This window comes from Nerophis ophidion, linkage group LG06 (genome assembly GCF_033978795.1).
Source record: "Nerophis ophidion isolate RoL-2023_Sa linkage group LG06, RoL_Noph_v1.0, whole genome shotgun sequence".
NCBI classification, from domain to species: domain Eukaryota; kingdom Metazoa; phylum Chordata; class Actinopteri; order Syngnathiformes; family Syngnathidae; genus Nerophis; species Nerophis ophidion.
In genome coordinates, this window is record NC_084616.1 from 64446091 (window position 1) to 64470041 (window position 23951).

Here is a 23951-nt window from a genome sequence, read left to right on the forward strand (position 1 = left end):
GACTCTTGTTTGCTTCACGCTACGGTTGACGTCGCTCTTTCCAGCCTTGTGGTAACTACCTTCGTGTGCACTAGCTTCCATGCTATTTCAGTTGTTTGTCCCTAGCTCATGCTAGCGCTTTCTGTTTTGTTTGTTAGTGCCTTCGAGCAAGTGTTTTTGGTTCTTAGTCTGTTTTAGTTAGTATAAATAAATCATTGTTCCTACCTCACGCTGTGTCCATCGTCGCTGCACCCACGAGAGAACAACTCGTCACCACAATGCCACCAAGATGTCACAAAATCATTACTTTTGAAATTGTGCTGAGGTAAAATCTACAAGATACAAACTTCGTTAAATATAATGTTTTTTAATTCTCACATAATTTTGCAAATTGCAAGTTGAACAGACTGGTAATTTAAATTATTAAAACATCCAAATATACTTCTAAGTAAAACTTTCAACAAACTAAAATGAAATGCACAGAATATTGTCATATTGCAGCAGAACCAGCAGCATTACAGAAGACGGATAAGGTGCAAAAAAAAAAAAAAAAGATTTTCTGGGTCGTAATGTTGATGTTCAGAATTTAGGGGGATTGTGATTCGAGTATAAAGAGGAAGTGTTGTGATGCATGCTACTGGGAATTGTTTGGGCGGAGTTGGAACTGAGGACTGTTGTTAGTGTGTAAGGTCGGGCAATAAGTTTAAAGCTAGCATCTGTATGTGTGCTTTTGTTCGGACCTTAAAGGACTTACAATACATACATTACTCACATAATATCACCAGGTGGCTGAGTTTACATTCTTTTAACACCAAAATGAGGCACAGCTTCTTTTTCTTCCGAGTATCCGCACACATTCCTGTTTATTTGAGAGGTAGCTTTTTTTTATGCAAACGCTTGAGTATGAGTGCCTGTAAAGATTGGTGTCTGATTATTGGAGAATAGAGAAGGTTGTAAGACCATTCGGAATTTTTGCGGTTGTAGAATTTTTTTTTGATTCATCAATGCAGTCTTTTATGGCAAGTAAACTCACAACCTTTTTTTTTTAAATGAAAGATCCCTCGTGTGCTACTTGTGGACCTGACATAATGGGAGGATGACAAAAACACTGTTCATCGGGATAAAGGGGTGATTCTCAACCACCGTACCGTGGCACATTAGTGTGTCATGAGAGATTCAAATTCAGTTTTGCTTAATTAGACTGAATATGATCAGTAAACCAAAGAGATACATTTTTTTTTGGGTATTGCCGTTTTATTTATTGTATTTATTGTGGATTTAGGTACAAGACCCCACTTAGACTAAAACTCGACTTACATGGCAAACCAAAAACAGAACTAGCTCGGTCGGTAGAGTGGCCATGCCAGCAACTTGAGGGCTCCAGGTTCGATTCCCGCTTCCACCATCCTAGTCACTGCCGTTGTGTCCTTGGGCAAGACACTTTACCCACCTGCTCCCAGTGCTACCCATACTGGTTTAAATGTAACTTAGATATTGGGTTTCACATTGTAAAGCGCTTTGAGTCACTAGAGAAAAGCGCTATGTAAATATAATTTACTTCACTTCAACTCATACACAATAGAGGACTATCTAGACCAGGCCTGGGCAATTATTTTGACTTGGGGGGCCAAATTTAGAGAACAAAATGTATCTGGGGGGCGGTATATCTATCTATCTATCTATCTATCTATCTATATATATATATATATATATATATATATATATATCCATCCATCCATTTTCTGCTGCTTGTCCCTTTCGGGGTCCCGGGGGGTAGCTGGAACCTATCTCAGCTGCGTTTCGGGCGGAAGGCAGTGTACACCCTGGACAAGTCGCCACCTCATCGCAGCATATATATATATATATTTATATATATGTGTGTGTGTATATATATATATATATATTTATATATATATATATATATATATTTATATATATATATATATATATATATATATATATATAAAAATATATATATATATATATATAAATATATATATCAGTGAGGTGCTGTCAGGGGAGGCAAGTGAGGCAGTGCCTCACCTGCCGCCAGGTGGCTTAACCATGTGATGTTCCAAAACGAAGTAATAAAATAAAACAAGTTTTAATATTTCTCTTATGGTCTATGATTTCTATGTGACTTTGGTGTAGTTCCTGTATATTTTGATAATTTTCATGGTCAAAATTGCGGAAATTCCATGTTTCCTGATCAAAACAATGCAGCAGATGAGAAGTGAGGCAGACACAGGTGGTCTCCACGGCTACACACAGTTTATATTGGGCGTGTGCGTGCGAGGGGCCGCATGCTTCTTGTCACGTGGAAAAGGCAGGTCTTGAGGCAGCAAGTACCTCTGCCTCAAGGTAGGGGGCGATATATTGTCAACTTGCAGTTCAATGCCTCAGTAGTCCTCTGACTCGCCACCCTGGGAGAAGTGGGGGCGCTCAAGCTAGCAGACACAGGTCTCTCCAGCGGAAGCCAGCATTTTTTAATTATCTTTTTTTTTTAACTGCACTCATAACAAACATGGCATTTTTATTAGAGTAAGCCAGCGTTTGTTGGTGTTTTTTGTCAGATGCAAAAATACTGTTTAATTTCTTGGAATGAAATTGAATTAAGTGAATGTGTCTGCCAATATGGAGGATTATATACTGTATCCAAGATGAAATACATCTCTAAACTGGACTTTAAAACAAAATGAATGCGATCATAAAAAGTATGTTTTCATGGAGGATAGCTATTGCTGCTTCAGATACAAATACATAAAGGTAATATACACTCACAATACTTGATTTATTTTGTTAAAAGCAAATGGGACCAAAAAGTATTTAATAACAACTTTATCAAATAGTTTTTTGACCCATTTATCATATCATAATATCATTATGATAAAGTTTTTATGAAAGTGAATAACTCCCTTTTTTCCCCTGTAACTCTAATCCATCCATTTTCTACCGCTTATTCCCTTTCGGAGTTGCGGGGGGCGCTGGCGCCTATCTCAGCTACAATCGGGCGGAAGGCAGGGTACACCCTGGACAAGTTGCCACCTCATCGCAGGGCCGTAACTCTAATGTGCAAACCTAAATCAACAATGACTCGAGCTGCACATATGCATTTAAGTCAATAAAAAAGAAGAAAAAAAGTATGTATTCCTCACCTGGTGTTTAGTTCACCGCATGTCACTATGTGTATATATATATATATATATATATATATATATATATATATATATATATATATATATACATATATCTATATATATATATATATATATATATATATACGTATATCTATATATATATATATAGATATACGTATATATATATACATATATATATATATATATATATATATATATATATATATATATATATATATATATATATCAATCAATCAATCAATCAATGTTTACTTATATAGCCCTAAATCACTAGTGTCTCAAAGGGCTGCCCAAACCACCACGACATCCTCGGTAGGCCCACATAAGGGCAAGGAAAACTCACACCCAGTGGGACATCGGTGACAATAATGACCCAGTGGGACGTCGGTGACAATGATGACTATGAGAACCTTGGAGAGGAGGAAAGCAATGGATGTCGAGCGGGTCTAACATGATACTGTGAAAGTTCAATCCACAATGGATCCAACACAGTCGCGAGAGTCCAGTCCAAAGCGGATCCAACATAGCAGCGAGAGTCCCGTTCACAGCGGAGCCAGCAGGAAACCATCCCAAGCGGAGGCGGATCAGCAGCGCAGAGATGTCCCCAGCCGATACACAGGCAAGCAGTACATGGCCACCGGATCGGACCGGACCCCCTCCACAAGGGAGAGTGGGACATAGAAGAAAAAGAAAAGAAACGGCAGATCAACTGGTCTAAAAAGGGAGTCTATTTAAAGGCTAGAGTATACAAATGAGTTTTAAGGTGAGACTTAAATGCTTCTACTGAGGTGGCATCTCGAACTGTTACCGGGAGGGCATTCCAGAGTACTGGAGCCCGAACGGAAAACGCTCTATAGCCCGCAGACTTTTTTTGGGCTTTGGGAATCACTAACAAGCCGGAGTCCTTTGAACGCAGATTTCTTGCCGGGACATATGGTACAATACAATCAGCAAGATAGGATGGAGCTAGACCGTGTAGTATTTTATACGTAAGTAGTAAAACCTTAAAGTCACATCTTAAGTGCACAGGAAGCCAGTGCAGGTGAGCCAGTACAGGCGTAATGTGATCAAACTTTCTTGTTCTTGTCAAAAGTCTAGCAGTCGCATTTTGTACCAACTGTAATCTGTTAATGCTAGACATGGGGAGACCCGAAAATAATACGTTACAGTAGTCGAGGCGAGACGTAACAAACGCATGGATAATGATCTCAGCGTCTTTAGTGGACAGAATGGAGCGAATTTTAGCGATATTACGGAGATGAAAGAAGGCCGTTTTAGTAACGCTTTTAATGTGTGCCTCAAAGGAGAGAGTTGGGTCGAAGATAATACCCAGATTCTTTACCGTGTCGCCTTGTTTAATTGTTTGATTGTCAAATGTTAGAGTTGTATTATTAAATAGAGGTCGGTGTCTAGCAGGACCGATAATCAGCATTTCCGTTTTTTTGGCGTTGAGTTGCAAAAAGTTAGCGGACATCCATTGTTTAATTTCATTAAGACACGCCTCCAGCTGACTACAATCCGGCGTGTTGGTCAGCTTTAGGGGCATGTAGAGTTGGGTGTCATCAGCATAACAGTGAAAGCTAACACCGTATTTGCGTATGATGTCACCTAGCGGCAGCATGTAGATGCTGAAGAGTGCAGGGCCAAGGACCGAACCCTGGGGAACTCCACACGTTACCTTAACGTAGTCCGAGGTCAGATTGTTATGGGAGACACACTGCATCCTATCAGTAAGATAAGAGTTAAACCAAGACAGGGCTAAGTCTGACATACCAATTCGTGTTTTGATACGTTCTAATAAAATATTATGATCGACGGTATCGAAAGCAGCGCTAAGATCGAGGAGCAGCAACATAGATGACGCATCAGAATCCATCGTTAGCAATAGATCATTAGTCATTTTTGCGAGGGCTGTCTCCGTGGAGTGATTTGCCCTGAAACCGGATTGAAAGGTTTCACATAGATTGTTAGACGCTAAGTGTTCATTTAACTGCTCCGCAACAATTTTTTCAAGGATTTTTGAAATAAAGGGAAGGTGAGACACCGGTCGGTAGTTTACCATGAGGTCAGGATCGAGGTTAGGTCTTTTAAGAAGAGGATGAATAACCGCTTTTTTGAATGCTAGGGGAACAGTGCCCGAGGAGAGTGATACGTTTATAATATTTAGCACTGATGGACCTAATAATACAAAGAGCTCCTTGATCAGTTTCCCAGGAAGAGGGTCAAGTAAGCATGTTGTCTGTTTTATTCCATTTACACGTTGTAACAATTCCTCTAATGTTATTTCCTCAAAACGAGAGAAACTATTTTGGAGGGCAGTATCCGCCGTATATACCAACGTATATATATATATATATATATATACATATATATATATATATATATATATATATGTATATATATATATGTATATATATATATGTACACACACAGACACACACACACATATATATGTAAGCTGTGAAAATCTGCTGTACAGTATGTGTGCTTGGGTCCTATTTTTAGGAACACTAATACAAAACCTCACAATAATGTCTGATTGAATGCTAAAAAATGGAGTTACATTTTACTTTTTTTTTTTTACTGAATGAGACACCCAGAATGTACATGAAATTAAAGAATGTGGGATTTACAATATTAACTATGAACAATAAAACACTGAATATTGACAACACCCCCTCCCGATCTACATATTTTACAATCAAGTGAAACGCAACACAAATTCAACAAACACAGCAAAAAATTAACGCAAAGGCTAAAAAAAACCCCCACCTACAATCTGATACATCTGATATATCACTAAGCTTTAGAACATTGTTGTAAAAATCTCCTTCCCTGTCTGTCCCTGACACCTGCATTTCAGGCTGGCCGCACTGGAAACATTTTGTGGAAACGCACCCCGCCCACACTGCTTGATGCCTGGTCTGAGCTGCTCTGACTTAGATTACCGTAGTAAATTATTAGAATACCATATTAACTAGCATAAAGGCTTCACGATGGCAGAGGGGTTAGTGCGTCTGCCTCACAATACGAAGGTCCTGCAGTCCTGGGTTCAAATTCAGGCTCGGGATCTTTCTGTGTGGAGTTTGCATGTTCTCCCCGTGAATGCGTGGGTTCCCTCCGGGTACTCCGGCTTCCTCCCACCTCCAAAGACATGCACCTGGGGATAGGTTGATTGGCAACACTAAATTGGCCCTAGTGTGTGAATGTGAGTGTGAATGTTGTCTGTCCATCTGTGTTGGCCCTGCGATGAGGTGGCGACTTGTCCAGGGTTTACCCCGCCTTCCGCCCGATTGTAGCTGAGATAGGCGCCAGCGCCTCCCGCAACCCCGAAAGGGAATAAGCGGTAGAAAATTGATGGATGGATACATGCAAAAGCGCAGATTCCAACCATTGAAATACTTTGCATAGTTCAAGACTTTCGGTCCTTCAAAAACATCACTGCACATCATTATAATGGCGGCTAAAGTTTCCATCTTAAAGATCCCAAAAAATTATTCGGGAATGTCCGGCGGGCCAGACTGAAAAGCTTAACTGGTCGCATGTTTTGTTGCTAATAGTGCTATATAAATAAGGGGGATTGGATTGGATACCTGTATTTTGCGGAAATTCTGTGTATAGAGCTGAAATCTTACCACGACCTCCTGTTTCAATAAATCCCTGCTTCTGTAGGTTCTCCATATTACAACAACGTCAGGCCCCTCTGCTACAGTGACTCCGATGCAGTCCTCTTGTGCTTTGACATCAGCAGACCAGACATAGTAGACAATGCGTTAAAGAAGGTACCCATGCACACTGAATATTGACTATGCCACAATCATCACTATAATAAGCCTTACACTGAGCAATGTAACCTTTTCTTGCAGTGGAAAGCAGAGATTCAGGACTTCTGTCCCTGCACACGGATTCTGCTGATCGGCTGCAAGACGGACCTGCGCACTGATGTATGTACACGCATGGAGCTGTCTAGTCAGAAGCAGACGCCGATCTCTCATGACCAGGTACCCTTTTTCACGTCTTTACGTACATTGTGTTGTGTGCCAGCTAATATCGATGACCTTGGTGCAGGGTTGTACCTGGGCCAAGCAGCTTGGAGCTGAGGCGTACCTGGAGTGCTCGGCGTTCACGTCAGAGAAAAGTGTCCACAGTGTATTTCGTGCGGCGGCCCTGGCCTGCATGAACAAACTGCAGCCTGCCAACAAGCCCAGCCCGGTCCGCCGTCTCTCTAAGAGACTCCTACACCTGCCCAGCAAGACAGACCTGCTCTCCACCACTTTCAGCAAGGACAAGTCGAAGAGCTGCACCATCATGTGAACACAAAGCGGTTGCACACGAGGACGAGCTTTCGGCGCAGTGATGTGGTTTCACATTATTTATACTCGCTTCACTGCAAACGCCCTGTCATTTCTCCCTCTATGTCCGACTGAGACAGGCTAAAAAAGAAAGTTCTCCATGGATTGAATGTGAAAGCCTGCATATGTGCTAATGTGGATGCAATGGACTCTTTGCACACATGTTGTTGAGGGAGTTCAGCTAAGATCTTCACGGGTAAAGGGAATGCCGCATTTGAACACATTACCTTAAAGGCCTACTGAAACCCACTACTACCGACCACGCAGTCTGATAGTTTATATATCAATGATGAAATATTAACATTGCAACACATGCCAATACGGCCGGTTTAGTTTACTAAATTGCAATTTTAAATTTCCCGCTGAGTTTCTTGTTAAAAAAGGCCCCGGATTGTCAGGAAATATTAGCTCAGCACCAGTTACGGCTAAAAGTCGTCTCTTTTCATCGCATAATTACACAGTAATTTGGACATCTGTGTTGCTGAATCTTTTGCAATTTGTTCAATTAATAATGGAGACTATAAAGAACAATGCTGTTGTTGGAAAGCGGTGTATTGCAGCTGTCTTTAGCACCGGGTCACAGCCGGTGTTTCTTTGTTTCTAACACAGAGCGGTCAAGCGAACATGTTTCTCTACGTCAACCAGCATGTTTTTGGATGGGAAAATTGTGATATATATCTTACCGGAGACATCATTGGATCATTCGTCCTCCTACATCCATCCATCCATTTTCTACCGCTTGTCCCTTACGGGGTTGCGGGGGGCGCTGGCGCCTATCTCAACTACAATCGGGCGGAAGGCGGGGTACACCCTGGACAAGTCGCCACCTCATCGCAGGGCCTCGTCCTCCTACAGTAGTTGTTTAAAAGGCAGCTGTGAACATGGCTCCTCGACTTTTCTCTGAGACACTGCGTGTTCACCGCAGCCATCCGACCTCGAGGTATGTCTTTACAATCTCACTAAAACACTATTAAAACAATAAGCAGATAAAGGATCTTCCAGAATTATCCTGGTAAGTGTGTCTCACACTGCCGCCGCACGAAGCCATCGCTTTTAATTTTATTCTTTAATTATTATTTTTTTCTAGTCCTTCGCTATCAATATCATCATCCACAAATCTTTCCTCCTCGCTCAAATTAATGGGGAAATTGTCGTTTTCTCGGTCCGAATAGCTCTTGCTGCTGGAGGCTCCAATTAAAAACAATGTGAGGACGTGAGGAGCCCTCACCCTTGTGACGTCATCGTCTGCGACTTCCGGTAAAGGCGAGGCTTTTTTATCAGCACCAAAAATTGCGAAGTTTATCGTCGATGTTCTCTACTAAATCCTTTCAGCAAAAATATGGCAATATCGCAAAATAATCAAGTATGACACATAGAATGGACCTGCTATCCCCGTTTAAATAAGTAAATCTCATTTCAGTAGGCCTTTAATTATCACCCATTCGAAATTCGGGTAGAGGCACTGTGATTCCTCCATTTGTCCTCAAAGTGTCGATTTTATGCTCACTTACCAGACACTTTATTAGGTACGCCTGCACAATCTAATTCGACCCAATCCTAGAACAATATTGCTTGATTGACCCTAGATGGGTGTAATCAAGTACGGTTCTATTTTAAACACGGTAATATTGTTTCTTGTGTTGGATCTGATGTTGTGTAGTCATTCCTGATGATTTGATCAGTGTGTCTATTGCAACTGGAAATGTTGTTCCTCTGCTATACTCACGTGAATGTCACCATGGGGCACATTGAAGCTATAGTGTGAAAAACTCAAACAGCGGTCCTTGAAGGAGTTATTCCCTCGCTGTCCTCTAACGGTTTTTCATTTGGATTAAAGCTGACAGTGAAGAAAGTAGCAGCAAAGGGAGCAATTTGGCAAGGAAGAAATTCCCTTCTCAGAGGCAGTGGGAGGCTGAACTCCTGGGACACAATGTGACTCAGCACTCACGTAAGTCCTACAATGCTGTGGTGAGCCACGTATCATCGCAGTAATTGCGTGATTAGCCGTAGAACATTAATGCTTCATCTCCAGACCCCGACAATCCACACCCTTGTGTCATTTCAAATGGTCCTTGATGTGAAACTGGCCTGGTTATGCAACACTTTGTCACCCAGAATGCATTTAAACAAATGTCCTGGGGTAATGCTGGTCAACAAAGGGGTGTCAAACTCAAACAGGCTGGTCCTGTCTAGGCAAATAATTGTCTTTAAGTTGTTTTTAAGTTACCATCAAAGACATTATTTGTGACCCAAAAAACAAAACATGGATGTTTCTATATTTACTGTTACTGTTGTACTCACTTGAGCATCAGTGTCTGACAGCTCAGCTAATGGAGAACTTGACAATTTTTTTGGTCTGCACCAAGAAGACCGGAGTTGTTCGGTAATGGAGAACACTGGAATTTAGCATGTTGCCTAGCAACAGTGTCAGCGGGGTTCCTGTCTGGCGCGGAGACGGAGGGAAGGCTGCCACCTTTCATTTGTAGCTTTAGGCAGACCAAGGTGGCGGCCAGTCACCAAACAACTGTCAATAGCAGCCAAGGGGATCTAAAATGCACTTGGAGCTATATTGATATTTATTTCACAGTACTTCCTACAGCATTTCATCTTTTTCTCCTTTGCTCATTTTGTGTTCATATCCTAAAGCGGGGGTCACCAACCTTTTTGAAACCAAGAGCTACTTCTTGGGTACTGATTAATGCGAAGGGCTACCAGTTTGATACACACTTAAATGAATTGCCGGAAATAGCCAATTTGCTTAATTTACCTTTAACTCTATGTTATTATTAATAATTAATGATATTTATCTTTGTGGAAACACTGATCATCTCAATGATTGCTCACAATAAATATATATTTTTGATGACATGTTTTAAATATGTTAAAATCCAATCTGCACTTTGTTAGAATATATAACAAATTGGACCAAGCTATATTTCTAACAAAGACAAATAATGATTTTTTCTAGTTTTTCCAGAACAAAGTTTTTAAAATAGATTCAAAAGACTTTGAAATAAGATTTAAATCTTATTCTACAGATTTTGTAGATTTGCCAGAAATTTTTTTGAATTGTAATCATAATAAGTTTAAAGAAATATTTCACAACTATTCTTTGTCGAAAAAACAGAAGCTAAAATTAGGAATTAAATTAAAATGTATTTACTGTTCTTTACAATAAAAAAATAAATTTACTTGAACATTGATTTAAATTGTTAGGAAAGAAGAGGAAGGAACTTAAAAGGTAAAAAGGTATGTGTTTAAAAATCCTAAAATAATTTTTAAGGTTGTATTTTTTCCCTAAAATTGTCTTTCTGAAAGTTATAAGAAGCCAAATAAGAAAATAAATGAATTTATTTAAACACATGAAGACCAAGTCTTTACAATATGTTCAGCTTGCTAGTAAATAAATACAATTTAAAAAATAGAGGCAGCTCACTGGTAAGTGCTGCTATTTGAGCTATTTTTAGAACAGGCCAGCGGGCTACTCATCTGGTCCTTACGGGCTACCTGGTGCCCGCGGGCACCGCGTTGGTGACCCCTGTCCTACAGCCTGTTAAAAAGTATTTCTGTGAAGTTGCTGATAATGAAATACATTGACTTATTTCTGTATTTTCTGTTGCCTTACACTAGTTTCATCTTCAAAACTTTATTTAAATAAATGTATTGAAAAATGATTCCCTTGCCAAAGCGTATTTGTTTAAAAACTCAAAATGTATTGCAAAACCATGAAGTCCATCTCCGGATTATTATTTTAACAAAACTATTCAGAAAACTGATATGAGTGAAGCATGACTTTTTGCCTGAGTTAACATTCTGGGAGCTTTTTTTTTTTTTTTATCCTTGAAGCACATTTTTTTTAATCAAATTGGACCAAAAGATTATTTGGGTAATCTACTACAAGGCTCAGAAGAGAAAAAAAATATTTTGTCTCAAGCAAATGTGATAATATATCCTTCATCCCAGGTCAAGGTTACTGCATTGTTCCCATTTTACAATCTAATGAAGGCTGAGGCAGCTTATTCTTCTCTGCTGTATTCTTCAACATATTCCTATTAACCTTTTACACTCAAATGCATAATAAAAGTACGTGTTAATTGGGTGCAGTGCTTTGTGCTCATAAGATAAGCGACCATCAGGCAACTTTTTATGCCCCTTAGGGAGTGTGTGGCCTACAATCAGATGCAGACATGAAAGATATGGTGTCAGAACAAGCCTGTAAAAGTGATATCACTGAAGCGTGAGCACAGCCTTGGGGATCAACCCTTCCCCCAATACACACGCGCACACACTTCTACATTTCCAATGCCAAAAGCCCCCTTAAAGGGGAACATTATCACAATTTCAAAAGGATTAAAAACAATAAAAATCAGTTCCCAGTGGGTTGTTGTATTTTTTGAAGTTTTTTTCAAAATTTTACCGGTCCCTGAATATCCCTAAAAAAAGCTTTTAAGTGCCTTTTTTTCGCTCTCTGCGAAGACACTCCATTTTCCTGTGACGTCACACAGTGCTGCCAATACAAACAAACAATGGCCAATAGCACAGCAAGATATAGCGACATTAGCTCGGATTCAGACTCGGATTTCAGCGGCTTAAGCGATTCAACAGATTACGCATGTATTGAAACGGATGGTTGGAGTATGAAAGTATTGAAGAAGAAACTGAAGCTATTGAGCGAATAGCTATTGACGCTATTCATAGCCACAGCATGGCCGAATAGCTGCGTTAGCATCGCCGGTAAAATGTGCGAACCAAACGATCAGGACTTTCGCATCTTGTGACACTGGAGCAACTTAAATCCGTCGATTGGTGAGTGTTTTTTGCATTAAATGTGGGTGGAAGGAAACGTGATATAGTTGCAAATGCATCTGCAGGTTATCCATACATCTCTGTGCCATGTCTGCTTTAGCACCGCCAGTAAATAGCATGTTAGCATCGATTAGAGTAGCATGTCAGCATCGATTAGCTGGCAATCACGCCACGACCAAATATGTCTGATTAGCACATATGTCAACAACATCAACAAAACTCACCTTTGTGATTTCGTTGACTTTATCGTTGCAAATGCATCTGCAGGTTATCCATACATCTCTGTGCCATGTCTGTCATCGCCGGTAAAATGTGCAGACACTCCGGCACATTCAATGGAGGTCTGGCGGCAGATTTCTTGCCACTTTCGCATCTTCGGGCCAGTGGTGCAACTTGAATCCCTCCCTGTTAGTGTTGTTACACCCTGCGACAACACACCGACGAGGCATGATGTCTCCAAGGTTCCAAAACATGGTTGAAAAAACTGAAAATAACAGAGCTGAGACACGGTGTTTGCAATGTGTTGAAAATGAAAATGGCGGCTGTATTACCTCGGTGACGTCACGTTCTGAAATCATCGCCACAGAGCGATAAACAGAAAGGCGTTCAATTCGCCAAAATTCACCCATTTAGAGTTCAGAAATCGGTTAAAAAAAAAGAAAAAGGTCTTTTTTCTGCACCATCAAGGTATATATTGACGCTTACATAGGTCTGGTGATAATGTTCCCCTTTAACCACAATGCTCCACCTGCTTCCCCCCAACACACCTTGGCACATTTTAATTTTAAGCACATTCATCAGTTGTTTCATTCTGGAAAAACAAGTTACAATGAGTTTTCCATAAATGTCATTTTTGTAATTTACATATGACCATCAATAACAGCAACTGATCAAACCACAGGCCTGTGAACCCATGTATGCGCTGCATGCAAACACAACCAACACACACACACACACACACACACACACACACACACACACACACACACACACACACACACACACACACACACACACACACACACACACACACACACACACACAACGGAGCCCTCACCACCTCATTTTGCCACCGAGGTTTTGTGTCATCATGGGCAGTAGTGGATTCTTTCTGGCCAATTTTTGCTTGTGAGAACCACTCTCATATGCCCTTTTTTCCTTCGTTGTGCAAAAATTCTGTTTGAACAAGCCGCAATGTTTATACCCCAGCCACCCTCGTCCGTGTCCTACACAAGGCACACAACGCTAATGCAAGCGAGGAGTGGACAAAACACGTTGCAAAAACAGTTTGAAAAAGATCATGACTTTACTCCACAGTGTAATACGTCAACAGTATTATCCGTTTAAATCCTTTTGTTCATGATTATAGCTCTTGCAAATTTACTTATTTTGATGCCGTAAACCGGAAATATGCGTCCATAGTGTTTTTGCTCAAGAGTATTCTCCAAGCAAGGTTTGTAAATTTCACAATTTAAATAAAACATTCTTTCTTAATTCTTATTCATTAAAGCAGTGGTAGGGAACCTATGGCTCTAGAGCCAGATGTGGCTCTTTTGATGACTGCATCTGGCTCCCAGATAAATCTTAGCTGACATTGCTTAACACGATAAGTAATGAATAATTCCGCTGGTAATCACAGTGTCAAAAATAACGTTCAAAATATAAAACATTCTCATACATTTTCATCCATCCATCCGGTTTCTACCGCATCTGTTCAAGAAGTCGCATTAATGGCAAGAAGTAATTTATTTATTGTTGGTTAGCCTCAGAATAGCGATGTCATTAAAAAGAATAAGAGACTTATTATACTCTAAAAATGTTGGTCTTTCTTAAAAATGCACGCATATAGTTGTATTCAGTGTTAAAAAAAAAAATTATATGGCTCTCACTGAAATACTTTTAAAAATATTTGGCTTCCAAAGACATGCACCTGGGGATAGGTTGATTGGCAACACTAAATTGGCCCTAGTGTGTGAATGTGAGTGTGAATGTTGTCTGTCTATCTGTGTTGGCCCTGCGATGAGGTGGCGACTTGTCCAGGGTGTACCCCACCTTCCGCCCGATTGTAGCTGAGATAGGCGCCAGCGCCCCCCGCGACCCCGAAAGGAAATAAGCGGTAGAAAATGGATGGATGGATGGATGGGCTCTCTCAGCCAAAAAGGTTCCCGACCCCTGCATTAAAGCGTTCCATGTGTGATGTCTGTAGGACTGCTTTCATGCATATTTGTACATGTTATCAAAATGTAATGAAGCTAGCGTTATTAGCATTTGCTAGTATGCTAACACGTTTAGGTGTGTCAGTGTTAGTATTATTAACTTACAATGGCATTCGTTTTGTATTGTTTCAGTATCACAAATAATAAAAAATAAATTCACCAAAACATCACCGTGGACTAATTGAGTCTGTTTAGCTGACGATAATTTCTGTTGTGTTTGATCAGTCGTTCCACGGGTACAGCCAGTGCCGGACCTAGTCCCCATGGGGCCCTAAGCAAAATTAGATTTTGGGGCCCTCTATTTCTGCCGATAATATTGATTGTTGATCATTCACACACCTACTATAAACTCATTGCGGCTCTGGCAGTGTTGTTTACATTATCCTGTTGTCAGCCAGGCATGTCTTTACAAATGACATGTCATTTATAAAGATATGGGGGTGGCCCAGTTAAGATTGTATTGTACCATATGTCCCGGCAAGAAATCTGCGTTCAAAGGACTCCGGCTTATTAGTGATTCCCAAAGCCCAAAAAAAGTCTGCGGGCTATAGAGCGTTTTCCGTTCGGGCTCCAGTACTCTGGAATGCCCTCCCGGTAACAGTTCGAGATGCCACCTCAGTAGAAGCATTTAAGTCTCACCTTAAAACTCATTTGTATACTCTAGCCTTTAAATAGACTCCCTTTTTAGACCAGTTGATCTGCCGTTTCTTTTCTTTTTCTTCTATGTCCCACTCTCCCTTGTGGAGGGGGTCCGGTCCGATCCGGTGGCCATGTACTGCTTGCCTGTGTATCGGCTGGGGACATCTCTGCGCTGCTGGTCCGCCTCCGCTTGGGATGGTTTCCTGCTGGCTCCGCTGTGAACGGGACTCTCGCTGCTGTGTTGGATCCGCTTTGGACTGGACTCTCGCGACTGTGTTGGATCCATTATGGATTGAACTTTCACAGTATCATGTTAGACCCGCTCGACATCCATTGCTTTCCTCCTCTCCAAGGTTCTCATAGTCATCATTGTCACCGACATCCCACTGGGTGTGAGTTTTCCTTGCCCTTATGTGGGTCTACCGAGGATGTCGTAGTGGTGTGTGCAGCCCTTTGAGACACTAGTGATTTAGAGCTATATAAGTAAACATTGATTGATTGATTGATTGAATGAACCAAGATGTCCAGAGTGCCTAATCTTAAAATGTAGAAAACATTCAGCTACAAGAGTGGCCTGGGGTTGAACAGTCCAAGTGATAAAGCTTTGTATTTACAGTAAAAGTGTCATCTTGTCTCATCAGTCTTGTACATATTGGTCTTTAATTACTAGTTTATATTTTTTGTTAATTGTTCATATTTAATGTTTACTTTGTACAAAGAGAGCGCAGTCTACTGAAGTTAAATTCCATGTCTGTTAAACATAACTGGACAATAAAGCTGATTCTGATTTACTTTATTATTTTTGGCGACAAAAACCTGAAACAGCATTGTGCAAAAATAATTCGTAATGCAAGAAAAACAACAAAGTGCAACATTAAAATCACTTAAATATATATAAAAAGGAACAAATTCAAATGTACAAAAACCAACATAATTAAATTAAATATCAAGCAACTCCGGCTTCCTCCCACTTCCAAAGACATGCACCTGGGGATAGGTTGATTGGCAACACTAAATTGGTCCTAGTGTGTGAATGTGAGTGTGAATGTTGTCTGTCTATCTGTGTTGGCCCTGCGATGAGGTGGCGACTTGTCCAGGGTGTACCCTGCCTTCTGTCCGATTGTAGCTGAGATAGGCGCCAGCGCCCCCCCCAACCCCGAAAGGGAATAAGCGGTAGAAAATGGATGGATGGATGGATGGATCAAGCAAATACTTAAATAATATTAATTAACAGAGTTACCAGAAACAAGGTAACATAACGGTTTATAAACAAATATAAAGTTACCACTGTAGTAAATTGTGTTTTTGTACAATACTAAATATTTGATCATTTAGAAATCATCAGTCGGACTAGTACATTCAAAAAATAAAAAATAAGAATTTTTTGTTAATTGCTTTTGGGGGCCCCTTGGTGGCCGCATGGCCCTAAGCAAGCGCTTAGTTCGCTTATGCCTTGGGTACAGCCACAGTTTGGTAACAATTAAGGTGTGTGTGACAGGTCTCCAGCCGTCATCGTGTGCGTTGCAGTGACCATCGATGCAAGACACATTGTAGCAGGTTTGACTCTTGTTTATTGTTTCAATAAACATGTTTTGGTTCCAGTCGGTCGCCTTTCGGTGGCCTGTGGCTGCGTCTTCCGCGGGGGCTCATCTTCCTCTGGGTCGTTCTCGTCGTCTTCTTACTTGGTCAACAGTCATACAGGTCACACTGAGGGTGGCCGTAGAAACAACTTTAGCACTGTTACAAATATGTGCCACACTGTGAACCCACACCAAACAAGAATGACAAACACATTTCGGGTGAACATCCGCACCGTAACACAACAGAACAAATGCCCAAATCCCTTGCAGCACTAACTCTTCCGGGAAACTTCCAGCAAACTGACCAATAATAAACGTTTTATTGATGCATTTTCCGTTGCTACTTCAAGGCTTGAATGTTTGGTTCATTCATTATTGTTATTTTATTTTCAAATGTATTATTATCCTGTGGAAACATTTTTTATATTTACCTCAGAAGATTCCAAATAGAAAAAAAGGCATACAATTTTTATTAAAATTTTATTTGATATAAATGATAAATGGGTTGTACTTGTATAGCGCTTTTCTACCTTCAAGGTACTCAAAACGCTTTGACACTACTTCCACATTTACCCATTCACACACACATTCACACACTGATGGAGGGAGCTGCCATGCAAGGCGCCAACCAGAACCCATCAGGAGCAAGGGTGAAGTGTCTTGCTCAGGACACAACGGACGTGACGAGGTTGGTACTAGGTGGGATTTGAACCAGGGACCCTCGGGTTGCGCACGGCAACTCTCCCACTGCGCCACGCCGTATGCCATTGATATTTTTTTAATTATTATTATTATTATTTGAAACTGGATTTTGCATGTCACTAAAGTTATATAAGCTTTGCTTGTTCAATATTTAATGCAAAACTTGTTTGGGTCCCTATTAAAAGGTTAATTCGTTCAACCTTGGCCCGCGGCTTTGTTCCGTTTAAAATTTTGGCCCACTCTGTATTTGAGTTTGACACCCCTGTGTTAGATCCACTATGGATTGGATTTTCACAATATCATGTTAGACCCGCTCGACATCCATTGCTTTCAGTCCCCCGGGGTTGGGGTGGGGGGGATGCCCACATATGGTGTCCTTTTCAAGGCTTCTCATAGTCATCATTGTCACTGTCACCGACGTCCCATTGGGTGTGAGTTTTTCCTTGCCCTTATGTGGGCTCTACCGAGGATGTCGTTGTGGGTTGTGCTGCCTTTTGAGACACTTGTGGTTTAGGGCTATATAAATAAACATTGACTGATTGATTGATTGATTGAAAAATTGTTCGATCTCTCTGTCGATCTTATTTTGCTGTAAAACAAAAGCCCCCAGCGGCAGTCACCAATGCAAACATTGAACCCTCTTGCAGCCTGTTTTCAAGCGACAGACATACAAAATAAACACGCATGGACATGACAGTTTCATTTATCCTTTGATTAATTACCTCTGCCAAGAGGTCATGTATATTTTCTGGGGTTTGTTTGTTTGTCTGTCTGTTAGCAACATAACTCAAAAGGTTATGAGCGGATGATGATGAAACTGTCAAGAAATGTCAGAAATGGTATAAGGAACAATTTTGGGGGTGAGAAAGTACTTGCCTCGGATCTGTGCTCTCTGAGTGTTTTTCTAGTCATATATGCTCTGTCCTTCCTTTCATTTACATTACCTCTTATCAGGGCTTCGAACACAGGATGGATGTCGTGGCTGAATTTTTTTGCATTCCTCGCCTATCACACGTAGGATACAGTAGTGACTCATGGCCTCCTTATCCATTAACACAGCAGAGGAGAGTCACTATAGGATATGCGCTGCACCACACTCAGATAAATGTCATCTCGTCTGTTCAAATGTTGATTGGACATCAGGAACTTGTTAATGTTCTTGTGTCTGACCTACTGTACCTCTGTCCTATCTGCTTCCGTCTTTATGTCACACCCCCATCATACACAAATAATATATTCTGTGTTCATCACAGTTTGTTTGATAAATCTGTGATAAAGTTGAGTATTATGATGCATTAGTAGAAAGTGTAAAGTCAAATACCATGCATTTGTACCACTCAGAATTTGACTAAGGTTTTTCGGAGAATATACCTTTGCAGGTGCACAAAGGAGTGGCCACTAGTCAATCGCGGAGTGGGTATACTGTGTATACGACTATAATAACACCCCGTGTCTGTTATTATAGTCATATAAACAATGTCCACAATAATAATAATAATAATCCACAATATCCAAATGAATATTAGAGTGTCACTGTCACTCTAATATTCATTTAACACACATTCCTTATGGCAGTGGTTCTCAAATGGGGGTACTCGTACCCCTGGGGGTACTTGAAGGTATGCCAAGGGGTACGTGAAATAAAAAAATTCTAAAAATAGCAACAATTCAAAAATCCTTTATAAATATATTTATTGAATAACACTTCAACAAAATATGAATTTAAGTTCACAAACTGTGAAAAGAAATGCAACAATGCAATTTTCAGTGTTGACAGCTAGATTTTTTGTGGACATGTTCCATAAATATTGATGTTAAAGATTTCTTTAGAATTACTGCGATGGTGTACACCGTCTTCCGCCTGATTGTAGCTGGGATAGGCACCAGCGCCCCCTGCAACCCCCAAAGTGAATAAGCGGTAGAAAATGAATGTTTAGAATTAAGTTCATGAATCCAGATGGATCTCTATTACAATCCCCAAAGAGGGCACTTTAAGTTGATGATTACTTCTATGTGTAGAAATCTTTATTTATAATTGAACCACTTGTTTATTTTTCAACAAGTTTTTATTTATTTTTATATATTTTATTCCAAATAGTTCAAGAAAGACCACTACAAATGAGCAATATTTTGCACTGTTATAAAATTAAATAGATCAGAAACTGATGACATAGTGTTGTATTTTACTTCTTTATCTCTTTTTTTTTTCAACAAAAAATGCTTTGCTCTGATCAGGGGGTACTTGAATTGAAATTTGATTGATTGATTGATACTTTTATTAGTAGATTGCACAGTACAGTACATATTCCGTACAATTGACCACTAAATGGTAACACCCGAATAAGTTTTTCAACTTGTTTAAGTCGGGGTCCACGTTAATCAATTCATGGTAAAAAGTGTTCAATTCACTGAAAAAAGGTTGAGAACCACTCCCTTATGGTAATTTTTCCAAAAACTTCTGCAGACCTTTCTGTTCAAAGTTGCATTCACCACCCCCTAAGATCTCGTTTTGACGACTTGTATTGTAATGATCAGACCATTGTGTAACTTTTTTAAAAACTTTTTTCAAAGATTCTCAATGAGGTTCAGTTCAAGACTTTGCGGTGGTCAATCCATCCATGAAAATGATGTCTCAAGTGCCCTGAACCATTCTATTACAATTTGAGTGGCATTGTAATTTTGGTATATGTCCGTGCCATTAGTTAAGAAAAATATATCAATGGAGTGGCTAGAAGCCACATGTAAAGAGAGTTGCGTGGATTTTTAAAAATAGACGTACAATCAAATCCTAAAAAAACGGCGTACCTAAGTAAGTGATCGAATGTACAAATCCAAGTATATTTCTTTGTTAGATTGCAATCTAAAAAAGTACCAACGATTGGCACGCACACTAGGTGTGGTAAGATTATCCTCTGCATTTGACCCATCACTCTCACCCCCTGTAGGTGAGGGGAGTAGTGAGCAGCAGCGGTGGCCGCGCCCGGGAATCACCAATATGATCCGCTGCAGATGAGTGCGTGGCTTGGCTCGGCCAGACTACCCCTTATACATACGCAAATCACATTGAAAGTAGCCATATGCTTCAGCTCCGCACAGTCTGACCAATGACAAGTCAATAGGAGCTGCTTCGTTCCCGTTTTTGGAGCAAAGACAGAGCGATTGAGAGCCTCACATTGCTTTGTCCCCCCTTCAACTGAATACAGGCAGAAACTAGAAGAAGAAATAGTTGTGCCAGGAAGAAAGTGAAGAATGGAACTATAATCTAGCTCATGAAAACAGACAACTGTGTGAACACATTTTGTGGTAAATTATACAAATCCTTAAATAAATAAATCGTTAAAGTCACTTACGTGTGACTTTAAGGTTTTACTACTTACGTATAAAATACTTCACGGTCTAGCTCCATCCTATCTTGCCGATTGTATTGTACCACATGTCCCGGCAAGAAATCTGCGTTCAAAGGACTCCGGCTTATTAGTGATTCCCAAAGCCCAAAAAAAGTCTGCGGGCTATAGAGCTTTTTCATTTCGGGCTCTAGTACACTAGAATGCCCTCCCGGTAACAGTTCGAGATGCCACCTCAGTAGAAGCATTTAAGTCTCACCTTAAAACTCATTTGTATACTCTAGCCTTTAAATAGACTCCCTTTTTAGACCAGTTGATCTGCCGTTTCTTTTCTTTTTCTTCTATGTCCCACTCTCCCTTGTGGAAGGGGTCCGGTCCGATCCGGTTGCCATGTACTGCTTGCCTGTGTATCGGCTGGGGACATCTCTGCGCTGCTGATCCGCCTCCGCTTGGGATGGTTTCCTGCTGGCTCCGCTGTGAACGGGATTCTTGCTGCTGTGTTGGATCCGCTTTGGACTGGACTCTCGCGACTGTGTTGGATCCATTATAGATTGAACTTTCACAGTATCATGTTAGACCCGCTCGACATCCATTGCTTTCCTCCTCTCCAAGGTTCTCATAGTCATCATTGTCACCGACGTCCCACTGGGTCATTATTTCACCGATGTCCCACTGGGTGTGAATTTTCATTGCCCTTATGTGGGCCTACCGAGGATGTCGTAGTGGTTTGTGCAGCCCTTTGAGACACTAGTGATTTAAGGCTATATAAGTAAACATTGAATGGGTGTTTGGGCAAAGCTTAGTGCTGCTCCCCGTTGGAAAACATAGTTGCTACGATGATACTAATATTTAGAAGAGATGGGTGACGGATCAGCCCAGTGGAAAAGGATTTGTATAATTTACCACAAAATGTGTTCATACAGTTGTCTGTTTTCATGAGCTAGATTACAGTTCCATGTGAGCCCTCCAAAACCCCCAGCACCCCGACCAACTCCCCCACCCCACTCCATCCTAAGAGGGACAATTGGGGTAAGAAATGGATGAATTGGGGGCAGGGCGGCACATCAATCAGTCTGAGGAGTAAAAGTTGGAACTTTTAATGTGCACAGTTACCCAGCATCACACGTGTGTCACTAAAGTATCCACAGATCATATTGAAAGTAGCTATGTGACTGAGAACAGCATACACTGCCCAATGTCGATTAAGTAGGAGGTGTGTCTTTTTTCTGCCAAGGAAAGCTACACACAGGCTGAAAAATAATGGAACAAAGTGAAGAAGAAGATGGATGTGCATCGCCAAAACAGATGGGCGTTTGAAAAGATAGTTGTTGCAACTGTCCCCTTTTTTTTACTGCAGCTGTGTCCCTACCACCTCCCCTGTAGAAGGGTGAGTGACTCTGATTCCCCCTATAGAAATACAAACCCCGTTTCCATAGGAGTTGGGAAATTGTGTTAGATGTAAATATAAACTGAATACAATGATTTGCAAATCATTTTCAACCCATATTCTGTTGATTATGCTACAAAGACAACATATTTGATGTTCAAACTGATAAAAAATTAAATTTTTTGCAAATAATCATTTACTTTAGAATTTGATGCCAGCAACAGGTGACAAGGTAATTGGGAAAGGTGGCAATAAATTCTGATAAAGTTGAGGAATGCTCATCAAACACTTATTTGGAACATCCCACAGGTGTGCAGGCTAATTGGGAACAGGTGGGTGCCATGATTGGGTATAAAACAGCTTCCATGAAATGCTAAGTCATTCACAAACAAGGATGGGGCGAGGGTCACCAATTTGGAAGCAAATGGTCGAACAGTTTTAGAACAACATTTCTCAACAAGCTATTGCAAGGAATTTAGGGATTTTATCGTCTACGGTCCGTAAAATCATCAAAAGGTTCAGAGGATCTAGAGAAATCACTGCACGTAAGCGATGATATTGCGGACCTTTGATGCCTCAGGTGGTACTGCATCAAAAACCGACATCAGACCATATTTTTGCTGAAAGTATTTAGTAGAGAACATCGACAATAAAGTTCGCAACTTTTGGTCGCTAATAAAAAAGCCTTGCCTTTACCGGAAGTATGTGCGCGTGACGTCACCGGAGTGAGGGCTCCTCACATCCTCACATTGTTTATAATGTGAGCCACCAGCAGTAAGAGGAATTCGGACCGAAAAAGCGACAATATCCCCATTAATTTGAGCGAGGATGAAAGATTATTGGATAAGGATATTAATAGTGAAGGACTATAAAAAAATAAAAATAAATAAGAAGCGGCGGCTCCGGGCGGTGGCAGTGTGAGCGTTTCAGATGTAATTAGACACATTTACAAGGATAATTCTGCAAGATCCCTTATCTGCTTATTGTTTTAATAGTGTTTTAGTGAGATTGTAAAGACATACCTCAAAGTCGGATGGCTGCGGTGAACACGCCAGTGTCTCAGAGAGAAGCCGAGGAGCCAAGCTCACAGCTGCCTTTTTTGACAGTTACTGTCCCATAATTCACTGATGTCTCTGGTAAGAACTGACTTAATATCACAATTTTCCCATCCAAAAACATGCTGGTTGACGTAGAGAAACATGTTCTCTTGACCGCTCTGTGTTAAAGCTTCACAACAAACAAAGAAACAGAGGCTGTGTCTCGGTGCTAAAGACAGCTGCAATCCACCGCTTTTCACCAACAGCATTCTTCTTTATAGTCTCCATTATTAATTGAACAAACTGCAAAAGATTCAGCAACACAGACGTCCACATTACTGTGTAATTATGCGATGAAAGGAAACGACTTTTAGCTGTAAGTGGTGCTGGGCTAATATGTCCGCTACAACCCTAGACGTCACAAACATCATTCCGCGACGTTTTCAACAAGAAACGCCGCGGGAACTTTAGAATTGTAATTTAGTAAACTAAACCGGCCGTATTGGCATGTGTTGCAATGTTAATATTTCATCATTGATATATAAACTATCAGACTGCGTGGTCGGTAGTAGTGGGTTTCAGTAGGCCTTTAAAATCCCTTGGAGAGTTGGAGAAAATGGACTCTGTGTGTCTCATCACTACACTCGCGCATCACCTATCAGACATGGCAGTGCAGACAAATAAAAACATGTTCTCCGTCTAATCTGCAAGAGGGATTCAGCTGCAGCAGCAGACATGCAAGAAAAAAAGG

General features: G+C 40.7%; 1 protein-coding gene across 1 annotated transcript in view; it reads left to right on the forward strand.

The window, feature by feature from the left end:
* The window catches only part of LOC133555101 (rho-related GTP-binding protein Rho6-like), a 32597-nt gene extending 21434 nt beyond the window's left edge, over positions 1-11163 (forward strand). Inside the window, exons 3-5 of the mRNA XM_061904584.1 lie at positions 6810-6919; positions 7004-7138; positions 7206-11163. Of these exons, the coding sequence (XP_061760568.1) occupies positions 6810-6919; positions 7004-7138; positions 7206-7451 (491 nt within the window). The 3' untranslated portion in view covers positions 7452-11163. The remainder of the gene's footprint in view (positions 1-6809; positions 6920-7003; positions 7139-7205) is intronic.
* Positions 11164-23951: the final 12788 nt, after the last annotated feature.